The 13,114-nt window shown below is 34.8% G+C and overlaps 2 protein-coding genes across 2 annotated transcripts; one reads left to right on the top strand and one right to left on the bottom strand.

Moving 5' to 3' along the window:
• The first annotated feature begins 2,852 nt into the window (after positions 1-2,852).
• Positions 2,853-3,810, top strand: LOC104113034 (uncharacterized). The gene is made up of 2 exons (XM_033660484.2): positions 2,853-3,349; positions 3,575-3,810. The coding sequence occupies exons 1-2, from the start codon at positions 2,980-2,982 to the stop codon at positions 3,631-3,633; spliced, it is 429 nt and encodes a 142-aa protein (XP_033516375.1). The 5' UTR covers positions 2,853-2,979; the 3' UTR covers positions 3,634-3,810.
• Positions 3,811-4,038: 228 nt separating this feature from the next.
• On the bottom strand, positions 4,039-8,855 carry LOC104113033 (transcription factor TGA2.3-like). Its single transcript, XM_009623112.4, has 11 exons — positions 8,543-8,855; positions 8,121-8,224; positions 7,910-7,992; positions 7,306-7,557; positions 6,332-6,409; positions 6,163-6,222; positions 5,480-5,557; positions 5,333-5,390; positions 4,968-5,239; positions 4,641-4,886; positions 4,039-4,543 (listed from the first exon to the last, which is right to left on the bottom strand). The coding sequence occupies exons 1-11, from the start codon at positions 8,638-8,640 to the stop codon at positions 4,391-4,393; spliced, it is 1,482 nt and encodes a 493-aa protein (XP_009621407.1). The 5' UTR covers positions 8,641-8,855; the 3' UTR covers positions 4,039-4,390.
• Positions 8,856-13,114: the final 4,259 nt, after the last annotated feature.

Here is a 13,114-nt window from a genome sequence, read left to right as displayed (position 1 = left end):
CAAAAATAAAAATAGTTTGGCTATAGTAGTATCCCAAAAGAAAGGAAAGGAGTTTTTTTTTTTGGGTGGGGGAGGGGGGTACGGGGAGGGGACTAATGTCACTTAAAAAAACTCCAAATGTCGAAACTGAAAAACAAATTCCAATCATTATACCGCGTTTGGACGCCTCACTAACGAATAACAAGTCAAACTAAATTGTAAACTAGTAGTCCACCCAAATACCTTACAAAATTGATTCTTCTAACTGATTTTTCTTCATTGTCAATGAAAAAGAAAAACTATTCTAACTTTTAAAAATACATTAGTTGATAAAGTTGACTGAAATTGAATAGTGACTAAAAACCTAAAACTGCAAGTGTCACCACCCCAACCTATGTTTTCCAAATGTTTTGACATTTTATAATTGGTAGTTGAGATCTCTCCACTTCATAAGGGGTCTTGAATCTACCCTTCGAAGGTAAAAAACATATTACTAGGGAATATTATCTCCTTAAATTATGTAAACTTGCTTTGGAGCTCGATTAATTTGGTTTCACTCTTGCTTTGAAAAGTCTCGTTTAAGGTTTAAACGCTTTCCGCCTAAGGTAGCTTCATTCCTAAAGATATCTGTCACCGCGCCACAATTTTTTACTTCTTATTTCCCTGCTTTAAAATCCAACATCCAGTAGAAGTCAATAAGTTTTTCATCCTCTATTAGATATCATAAGTTAGCAAAATAATATTTAGTAGCTGGGATTTGCAGTAATTAATGTCGAGAAAAAAAAATTAAGGTCTTGCGTATAACTACGGCTTTTATGTGTAGCTAAAACAAAAACTCAATGTAAATCTAGTTAATACGTTAATTAACCTACTATTACTGATTAAATTATGTTAACAATATAAAAATCTACATTGCTACTTGTCAGTGCATACATAGACGGATCTAGGATTTAAAGGTGGTAAGCACCACAATTTTCATTAATGAACACCTTGTAATAACTAATATAGAATTTGTTAGGAACGTATATTCGGTCTAGATCGGTCTCTTTTGAGTTTATTCGAGTCAACTTAATAGGAATTTTATATAAAAAAATAAAAATTATATCTCCAATATTAAAAAAACAAACATAATTAGCAATTTTAAAAAAAGGAATCACACCTTTATTATTAACAAGACAAGTAAAATTAACATTTTCACTATGAGAATTATATTTTTTTCTATATACTAAAAAATAAAAATAAATTTGCATAACATCTTTAAAAAGAGAATTACACCAATCATAATAAGAAAAAGATTCAATAGGTACATTACACCCCACGAGTAAATGTAAAATAATATAAACTACAAGTTTCAAAATCAAATTCATAAATCTCATGTTACTTCTAAGAAATTTATGAAACTATCATCAAAATTTAATAGTAAAGAGATTTAAATTAGAACATTTTTTTGTGATATACTAACAAAAAAGTTATAAAAATTGTATTTGGTCTCGATCCAAAATGCCCATCGACACCCAAGTTTTTCTTTTTTGAAAGAAGAAATTTACATATTTGACATTAAAAGAAATGCTTATTTTATGGGATTTTAAAATTTTGAAGTCCCTTATTTGAGTGTTCTCGCTGGAGATCACAGATAAAATAAACAGAATAGAGGAAAAAAAATATAAAAATTAATAAAACGACAAATAGGAAATCGAAAAATAGCCGAAAAGGAAAATGATTAGGACAGGAAATAAAAAACACAAAGAAAAGGGGAGTCCAACAAGGTTCAAAATAAATTCGAATTGGATTTTACACAAGAGAAAAGCTTTCAAAAAGGTCTATCATTTATGACACATTTATCTAGTTTACGATTGCAATTGACTAAATTAAATATTTAACCTAGCTTAACAAAAGTTCAATATACGTAAATAATTATTTAATCAATCTAAGAGTAGATCTGCCACTGAGTGCATATAACTTAAATCCTTTTAATATTAGTCTTAAACTTCTAAAGAATCTAAAGTAGAACTCCATCCGTTTCAATTTATGTGAACCTATTTTATTTTTAGTTCGTGCCAAAAAAAATAATTTCTTTATATATTTGGAAATAATTTATCTTTATGCAATATTTTATAGCCACACAAAATATCTGTGTCTTATTTTATACCACAAGTTCAAAAGTTTTCTCTTTTTTATACTTCGTACTCAGTCAAATATGTTCACATAAATTAACACCGAGGGACCATATCTTTAACGAAAAAAAATGAAAGAAAACAAAAAAGAATTATATTGTGAAAGTTGGTAGAAGACATTAATGTGAACAGTTAATGTATAAAAGTCAATAATACAATCCTTCTAGGTTGAGTAGAGTATCATTTTCTTAACTTTGGGGACTAATCCAATAATTTACTTGAGAACAAAGGGTCCACTCATATCATTGACCTGATTTCAAACGTTATACGACTACACGCAAACAGAAGACGAAAATTCAAAGGTGTTAACATTAGAATAAGTTATCTGTCTAATCCTCAACGAACAGAATTAATCCATACGAAAGATAAGATATATACGGTAAAATATTTGAGGACAAGAAAAAGGCCAATGTACAAAATATCTCACATTTATTCAATGTTTGAGAAAGGATCGTATTCCAATGGTGTGATGTGGACGATCCAACATAATGCAAGCATTAGTGACTAATTCTACGGCTCGAACCCGTGACCTATAGGTCGTACGAAGATATCTTTACCGTTCTTCTACTGCTCTACATGCGGACAACTAGACCAAACACTATATGACCTGTGATTAAAAAAATGAAAGTTAATCTACAAGCATAGACTAACATACAAAAGTGGGCATATTCTTTGGATTAGTTTCCACTTGGAGACGTCTTACAAGACCAAGTTCCAATTCACTAGTAACTTTGACCACAATCACAAAACCTTCTCTTCTCACACACTATAAATTTCACAAGGCAAAAACTCAAAAAAAACTCAAGCAATCATTTCAAAATCATGAATGGAAGTATACAATAACAAGCTGATACAAAAGATGCAGAGGAACATGGGAATAAGTTGTTGGGAAGAATTCGAAGGCGACGACTTTTACGATGAACTTAAAAGACAAGTGTTAATATTGACAACAGAAGATGAAGAAGATGACCAATATTCAAATGAATTCAAGAACTCAAACAAAGTAGAAATGAAATCTTATTCAGTTCTACAACCTGCAGGAGTTCATTTTTCTTGGTCTGGAGATAAAGAGGATAACAACAAAGTTCCAAAATGGTTATCAGATTTGTGGAGAAAAGGCAACAGAGATGAAGTGTTCAATGGAACAGGAGTTTTCATACCACATATTGTCAAATCCAGAAGAAGAAATAAGCCAAGTATGTTTCTTTTCTCATATACGAAAGTATCTAAAGTAGAGCCTTGGCATAACTAGTAAAATTGTTGTTATGTGACCAAGAGGTCATGAATAAAGCTTCGTACGATAGACCCTCGATCTTTCCTCGAACCCCGCGCATAGCTAGTGCTTAGTGCACCAATCTCATTTCAATAATTTTCATTTTATCTCTTGTTGCTTATATTTTTGTTCTTATGTCTGTCTCCAGGAAGGAAGAATACTGAAAGAGGAAAAGCATACAGGCCAGTGGCAACAGGAAATTGTTAAATCTTAGTTGTTTAAATAATCAAAATAAACCCATTGTATCATATATATATATATATATATATATATATATATATATATATATATATATACATGTAGACAATATAGTCATACAAAACTCTTGAGGTTTTGGTGCATTAGCTTTGTAAAGATTCTTTTATGAATTTAAAAGTTGAATCGCCAGATGCTTTAGAGGGCAGCCCAGTACACTAGGCTCCCGCTATACACAGGATCCGGGAAGGGCCAGACCACAAGGGTCTATTCTATACAATCTTACCCTGCATTTCGGGCAAGAGGCTATTTTCACGGCTCGGTCACGTACCTCCTGGTCACATGGAAACAACTTTACTAGATGTTTTACTATAGGAAAAAGGAGAAATAGATAAATGTGAGAAGAAACCTTCTCCATAACCAAAAAGCAAAACATCAATTGCTACCAGCAGCAAGAAGGATGACAATTTTACATAACACGATTTACCAAGGACTATATTCGAATAGGTGACTAACATTCCTAGTACAAGAAAATAGCTAGTTGTACCTCTACAGAACCTAGAAAATAGTTAACAGATCCATCCCTAATCGTCTCAAGATATTTTTGAGACGTGTGGCTCGAGAAAGTAGCCAAGAACTATATGCTGGCATTGTACCAATTCCGAATCACTCACTTTTGAAAGTTGCGAGCTACCATATAGTAACCACTATCTTCACAATTAAGAACTTACAAAATGCATCACTTTTGTAGAGATGAGTATTCGTGTTACTAGAGTTGGTCTTTGGGGCGTGCTAACCACAACGAACTGAGTGCCCGAAGCCTTGACATGTAATCACTTATAACAAGCAGGGCTCGAGCAGCTTGACGTGTGGTCAAGATTCGATGCAATTGCTGCAAAGTTTGTTGTCTCAGAAGATCAGCCTAGCAAATAAAAGAAAATCATACAGGTAAACTCCATTGTATAGAAAAAAATAGTACGGAGCACATGTTATCGAGAACTTAAAATAAGGACGGTTACCTGATAAAGGAAGTTCTCAAGGGTGGCAAGCTTGCCCATTGCGATTGCCATTTGCCCCATATAGTCGGCTACGTTTCCGGAGCCAGTAGGGCCAAGAGACGCCGATGAAAGTGTATCGACAAGAGATTGTTGCAGGGCTTCCATGCCTTGCGATAGGGCATCCTCGGCCTGCTGAGAAGACTGCTGCAAATTACATATGCCCATGAGCTGCTGCTCTGTCAATGGTTCAAGGTGGTTTCCAAGAATCTGTATTTCCAAAATCGGACCTCAGTTTAAGAAAATAAAAAGCAATACGAAATGACACTTTAAACAAGAGCCTAAGTTAACCTTGAGAAGCTCGGAAGAACGAAATCCACCCAACCACATGAAACACCTTTCCGCAGGAGTCTTCCACATGCCCGACAGCATATGAAAAACATCTGATTTTGCTCCTACACTCTTTAACTTGAATTTATCGTCATAATGTAACATTACTCCATCAACAAGAAGGCGCAGTTCATTATCTCCCCTGTGCGAATTTACAGCTGATCGGAGATCACTGATAAGTCGTTGATGGTCTTCTAACCAACGTGCATAATCCATGTCAAATGCCAATGCCCCTGTGCAAAGTATCATAAATTACCCAGTTTCAGTGCAACGTCGTTAACTAATGATAAAAGAAATGAATGCTACCAAGGCTGGAAATTTCTAACCATTTCCGCCGGCAGAAAGACTCTGATCCCCCGCATATCCATTAGCAATAAATATGCCCTGTGTCCAAGAAATTAGCAAGAAAGAGATGACTTATCAAATTTTGTCGGTGAGTCCTCTACTTACTAGTTGCGGAGGGGGAGAGATACCTGTTGGCGGGCTCGTTTTAGCTCCTGCTCTAACTGTGATAGTTTGAGCCTACTAGTCTCCAGCTGTTGAACATATGCCTGTGCAAACCAAAAAACCTTATAATCATTAAAACGTCGAGTATCTAAGAAGACATATTGCACATTGACCAACAATGATCAACAACTTGGTAAGCCTAAACGTTCAGCTAAGACTCTTGAGCTATAACCATGCTTAAGATAATGCAACACCTGAGGTGACTTGATCTTATCAATATTGCAGCAAAGCAAAACTCTTAAGTTTCGGATAACTATAAAATGCACCCCTTCAGCAACATATAAAAAACATACAAAGCAAGAATATCATGTGATGTACAATTGCATAGAGTGGGACTTCCGTACACAATTTGCATTTGTTTTTCCTACTTTTTTAGCTTTCAATTCCATCTGGATGTTATCTAGACTGTGAAGTAATGCATGAGATTTTGTTCGTCACCACTCTACACATACATTAAGGGGAACATTTTCTGAAGAAAGGCAATATGACATCCCACAGTCACTAACTAAAGTGAACTAAACAGCTCAAACACAACTAGTTCATAGATGTTAAATACTCTGGCATAGAAATCTCATGGATAAAAAGTATCTAAAATTACCGGATTAGCCAAATAAATCTCAATTAAATTTGAGAAAGGTGAATATATTACTTTTTTCCTCAATCGACTTTTCCTAGCAGCTTCTCGATTTTGAGCCAGCCTGCGCAGTGTCTGCATGTAAGTTTAGCTTAAGTAAATACGGTAGTAAAATGTAACCAACAGATACAATGGAGTGAATAACAATTGGAAGAAACAGACAAGAGTAAACAACTTCAACCACCTTCTGATCTCCATGCTTTACTTTGGACTGATCGATGGAGTCCACAGTCATTAATGCACCATGTTGAACCCCTTGGCCCTGTGATATAATAAAACAAATAAATACAAACAGTTAACAACAGGAGTTGGTTTAGATATAAACACACCAACTGATATCCAGATGGCTCGACCCCCTCGGGTTATGTTCTCTCTCTGGGGCTAAAACAGCACAAAAGTAGATGAAAATAACAAAAACAACCGGCTCATTAATTGAGTATTCCCTAGCCATTCCCCTATCTGACCAAATCATTCATTAAATTCCAAAGATACTGCACACTCGGTAATTAATCAATTGATATATTCAATTTATTAACCAAGATTTTGGGGTGACATAAGATCCTAATGCTACCCTACCTAGCTTAAATTCGGATAAGTGAAATTAATACCTCTCTTTCTGCCTAAAAAGTGATATTTAATATAAAGAAAACTGAAACTCCATTTTAATCTCAAGATCATTGCCGTCATTTTTTAATTCATTTATACATGAAATTATTATAAACTCACTAGCCCAAAATATTATGATAATAATGTATTATTAACCACTAATGAATCATCCCCATTATAACAACAACAACAACAACAACAACAACAGTAAGGGGTTGTTTAGTTGGGAAACAAGTGATCGCAGGATTATTATCTCACCCTCCCACAGGGATAAAGATAATACTACAATCCCGGAAGATTAGTTGTACTGTGATTTTATTCCAACCAAACATGGATAAACTCATCTCAAATTTAATCCCGGAATTAATTATCTATTATCCCTAGTACCAAACGACCCTAATTGTGCCTCAATCACAACCAAGTTGGAGACGGATATATGAATCCTTACTGTTTGTGTAGCGCCATAAAAGAAATAATAACAACAAAGAAAAGACAAGGATGGACTATTGCTAACTGTCAAAAATAGCAATTAGGAAGGGGAAAGCTAAAAACCTGGTGGTTTCTTTCATCAGTATCAACATCTGTGGAAGTGTCAGTCTGCTGGCTATGGCTATTGTCTGCAATACCAGAATCTGCCCAATTCTCAAAATGGCCATTTCCCAAAGTCACCGCACCACCGCCGCCGCCGCCGCCTACTACACCACCACCACCCACCATTGCTGTTTGTGCCTTGTGCAACATAAACCTCCCCCCTGCTTCCACCCCTCCTGTTTCTGATGACCCCATCTCTGTTGACCCTATACTCTGCACATTCATTCCAATTTTCACACTTCACATCATTAATTCAATACACAATATACATATATATTACATGATATACTCCCTCCTTTCCAATTTAGGTGACATTTAAGCAAGACCTTTGAAGTAAGAAGTTTAAAGCTATGTTGCTCGTACTCTTCGAAAATGTTGCCGGGCGCATGCCGGATCCTCCAAAAATTAGTGCATTTTTGGAGGATCTGATTCGGGTGAAGCAGTTTCTAAATATAGAAATGAGTCGTTCTTTGTTGAACGAACTAATAAGGAAATAGTGTCACGTAAAATTGGAACGGAAGAGTATGTACCAAGATGGTTAATTTTTGTGGGTTGAGGATCTTACCGTATTAAGTTCACCAAAATGCAAGTTATTATTTGAAGAAACTACACCAACATTGTTTGGCCTCATCTCACCATATAAAGAACCTTTCAAGAAACCAAAAACCAAAAACCAAACAACAAAAAAGATCAAACTTTTTAAGGTCAACATCATACAAGAACTTAAAAACCAAGAAAAACATAAATATTTCTAAGTGAGAAAGAGAATTGAATACTTCTGCTTAAACTAATAGCATCTTCTTGAGGAAATCCTGTAGACTGTTCAAGTTCTCCAATATCAGCAAAACGTGCTGCTGCATGTCTACTAGCTTCATCTCCTCTGTACAACACATAAAAATTGAATCTTTAATCCCTTAATTAACTCATACAAACTTAAAAAACAAGAAAAAGTTGAACTCAATAAACATGCACAAATCAAATTGAAAACATGAAATTAATTGACCCTTTAAGCCATTTACTAAAAGAACTAAAAAACCAAGAAAAATTTAAACTACATAAACATGCACAAATCAAGTTAAAAACATGAAAAAAAAACTGACCCTTTAAGCCATTTATTCAAATGAACTAAAACACAAGGCAAAAATTAAACTCCATTAACATGAAAAAAGAATTGAAAGAAAAAAGAGAAGAATGGTACCTGAGGTAAAAAGATGAGTGGCAATACATATTAGAATTGTTGTTATTATTATTGTTAAGAGTAACAGCTGGTAGTACTGCTGCTTTGAAAGCTTGCATAATTTTTTTGTTCTCTATTTTCTCACCACCACCAACTTCAACACAAATAAACTCTTCTTTTCCCAACAATTTTGTCTGTATTTTTCTTTGTGCAGCTGCTTCACAAAGTTGGTGAAAGAAAACAAGAACGAATAGTGAGTGTTATTATATAAGAGAGTAAGAGAGAAAAGTTTTGAGAATGAAAATCTTGAAAGCTATCTATTTTTTTCAACAAAAGATTGTGTATCAGTAAGGTTTTTATTTGCAACAGTTAAATACTGAGGGGTCATTTGACTGGATGACAAGTTATATTAATTAGTTATATTGAGATTAATTATCTTTAAATTAGTTATGTTATAATTAGTTATATTGATATTATTTTTTATTGACTGTTTGGTATTATTTTATTTTTTGACAGATATAAATTACTCCGATATTATTTTTAATTTTACGATAATTTATCCCTGGATTAATAATCAAACAGAAATAAGATAATACTAAGCTAGCACTTGGCCATAAATTTCCAAATTTATTTTAAAAATTTTGATTTGGGTGAAGTTTTATTTGAAGATGAAAATCTATTTGGACATAATTTTTCAAAATACATTTCACTTTTTTTTTTAAAAAAATATGAAATGTGACTTATACTCATAAGTTCTAAAAACTAGGAGTATCATTAATAACCAAAGATACCAAACAAACAAACTTGTTAATCTATTTATTATTATTATCACAAATCATATAATCCTGAACATACATAAGTTTGGCACAAAAGTTATTATTTTTATAATGAAATACATAATACATTATCTTAAAATCATAATCTGATATTTTAATCTCAATTGCTAATAATACAATTACTAGCCACTATAATTCGTCAAAATATAATAATATTACAAGATCCATCAGTAAAGAAAGTGATGTAATAATACGTTGGTGGATTAGTTAAGTCGTAATAGATTGTGGGTTTTTTTATAAAATATAAAAGTTTGGGGTAATTTTTAAAATATTTTAAAAATCTGACAATAATATTTTAGGCCAAAAATAGGTCTAGAGCTAGTGTTGGGATTTGAAAATTTTATTTTTAAAACCTGCCAAAATATAAATAAAATCTATAAATAAATATTTTTTCTAAATTTTTTAAAAAAAAAACTTGTCAAAATCTGTGACTAAACGAAGGCTTAATTACTACAGTATTCCAACTTATCCATCATACCAAATGAATCTTTTGTGTATTAGAAAGACTGGGGATACCGGGATAGGCTCTCAGCTATTTTTGTCATTATTGTGAAATTTGACCCCTTTGCCATTTGGGCAGTTTAGTCTCCCAATAACACCTTTATACATAACACTTTTGAGTTTTCCAATATGTTACGTGTAGTATTATTTTGGCAGTACAAAAATGGAGTTATGGTTAGAATCCACACATGCTAAAATTGCTGTGATATTAGTGAAAATTAAGGCCCCAAAAAAGGATATTCCTTTGAGCAAAAATAAGCATAAAAAGTTTTTAGCCTTTGACATACCCGTTAAAAAAACTACGAACTCCTAAAAAAAAATGTATTCATTAAATTATATTTAATTAATTGTTACCTTGACACATTGAAATATGTAAATAAGGTCAAATTTTGAAAAAATAAAATTAATTCCTTCTTGATTATACAAAAAACAAATTATTTAGGATTAAAAAAAAATTAAAAAGTCACTTATTATGGACCGGAGAGAATATTACTTAATTGAGGTTTGTGACAAATAATTGGACGAAATTCATACGTGAAAGTTAAAAAGTACATTAAACATATCTAATACTAATTTTTATTGGTTACTAATTTCTCTCTTTGTATCGTTACGCTTTTGTATTATCAAATTCTTTTATTTTAAAGTTTACATTCTATTCTAAATATTCAAATTCTATGCGGCAATATGAAGAAAAATGTACTCACACGACCAAATTTAATTTGGACAATAGTGTATGGAGTTTCTGTTTGACCAAAAAGTGTGACTTCCGGTTAAACTATTAAATTTATATTATAATTGGTTAAATCTAGTTGAGGATAATAACACTAGATGCTAATCTCGAAAACGTGCGGGAGATGGGGACATATCCCGTAAATGATTGATAACAATAAGTGCAAAATATATTTAAAGTATGAAATGTAGATATATCTAACAATAAATGGCAATAAATGACATTTAAGTAAATAAGGAGAATGATTCACCCAATAATGGATGGATTCGACGAATATTTCTCTTGACAATGATGAGTAACAGAAAGGTCCAACGTTCGTATGAACAATCCTCGGATCTGGTGGAAAAGGTTGGGAATAATATGAGCATGAGTCTTTATCAAAAGATAATCTTTGTATTTTTATTAGAGAGAGAATCTTCTTCTCAAAAGTGTTCTTATCAAATGAATATTACATGCCTTTCTTTCTTTTTCTTTTCCCTTATATATTCAACACATATCCCTAGTAAACCCTAATAGTACAAATGAAGAGAATATTTATAAGAATAAACTCTCTAATATCTTATTGTGAAAACTAGCCGTTATTGTCCTTTACGCAGTGCTTAACCTCGACCATGGTTGATACCTCGGCCACGAGTTTTGCTGCCTTCTGGTCTACCTCGACCGACTCTTTTCTTAATGTCGTATTAGACCAAATCTACCCTTAGGGCAGATTTTGGCCCATACATTTAGTCCTTCCGCTTATTGAGGCCGAGATCAAGCGGCCTTAATGAGCGGGCTCTATTTTAGCGTGATTGACAAAATTAGGAGAGCGAGTCAGATAGTGGCGCTTCAGATGAGGTGGCGACATGATCTTTCGTGAGCCGCAACCTTTGGGGCCGCATTGTATTAGGATGACGTCATGACATCATGTGTCACTGTGACACAGTTTTCCGATGCTTTGCGTCGTTTCCCGCGCCTCTACCATTTCGATATCTGCGCTGGGTAATGATGGCCTGATTTCTCGACCCTGATGCTTGAACTCTTATAAATAAGGACCTTAGGTCGTTTGTGTTTGTTTTGCATTCTCTTGATATCGAATCCCTGTGTCTCCTTCTTCATTCTCCATATTGAATCCTTGTCTCCCTTTTACTTTGTCATTGTGTATCCACTCCTCTGATTCTAGTAATTTCAATTGCTTCCAACCTTTCTGCACTTAAAACATCTTCTCTCAAGAATATGGCTAACATAACTTTTGGTGCCGGCATGGCGATTAACCCTACCCTTTTGGCGGTGCGCATGCCTCCTCACGGCGACGTTGTTTCTGTTGCTCTTGAGGAAAATAAATTTCCTACGGTGGAGAAAATAATCCCTCACGGTGAAAAGGCTAGATCCGACTTTTTGAAGTTTCCTGAAGATGATCCTGAGTCTTCAGAGTCAGTGATGAACGAGGTCGATCTCGCTGAGCTTAGGGAAAGGTTTAAAATTCCTGCTCATATCGATCTGATTCCATAGGGGCGCGATATGGTAAAGATACACCGTCCCGGATATTGCATGTTCTATACCTATCCGTTTTATGTCGTCTATTCCTTTCCTCTTCTCCCATTGGCGGAGGAATTTTTCCGTTATAACGCCATTTGCCCGGCCCAACTCTCCCCTTACATCTACAAGTTTATCCGTATGTTGACGAAATATGCATAGTTGGCTGGTCGTGGGGTCTCACTTCCCCACCTGGTGCATCTCTTTGCCCCTAGCTACTATAGGGGGACGATGTTGCACTTCCGCCACCGAGGAAGTAAAAGTTTGGTAGTGAACATGGACTATAAGGTGAATCGCCAGTTCTGGCTCAACTACTTCTTCGTCAAGACCGAGAACGCGGTGGTCAACGCGAGCGGATTCCCTGAGGCTTGGAATTATGCCTGCAAGTATCTTTTTGCTAAACATTTGTTTTGCCAGTTTTAGTCATAATCTAACATTCCATCCCTTCTTCATGAAACCGAGACTTCGCCCTCCCTTGGTCATGGACATATATGACTGGGTCAGCAAGGTCTTGCCTCACACAGTAGGGATTTGTGAATGGCCGGCCTTTATCAAGAAATTCTGGCATGCGCCTTCCGTGACTGGTGAGTTCGTCTATATGTATTTATTTCTACATATATAGTTATTATCTTGTCTATACCATCTTGATCTCATGGTCGCCTGCTCGTTCTGGTTTTGTACAGGAAGTGATAGTCTCCTAATTATTTTTCTTTTTCATCCCGAGGATCTTCGAGAAGGCCGAGGGCCCTGCTCTGACGTTTCATAAGAGGAAGGCTGCTTTTGTTCCTTCTGCTGTGGTGAGGTATGCCCGGTCGTCGACTACACCTACATCAGCACTCTCGACTTTCCCTTTGCATCGTCTAGTAGATGAGGAAGATGAGGAGAAGGAGTCGCTGAATGGTGATAACTTATTTCCCCGTAAGAGGCGACCTGTGGATGTCGACGAAGGAGTTGTCCAGGCAGCGAGTTCGGCGATGAGGGATTTTGTCGTCCGATAAATGGCGACCATAT

Source organism: Nicotiana tomentosiformis, chromosome 10 (assembly GCF_000390325.3).
Source record: "Nicotiana tomentosiformis chromosome 10, ASM39032v3, whole genome shotgun sequence".
Taxonomy (NCBI): domain Eukaryota; kingdom Viridiplantae; phylum Streptophyta; class Magnoliopsida; order Solanales; family Solanaceae; genus Nicotiana; species Nicotiana tomentosiformis.
Note: the sequence above shows the minus strand (reverse complement) of the source record. Positions and strands in the feature narration are given on the sequence as shown.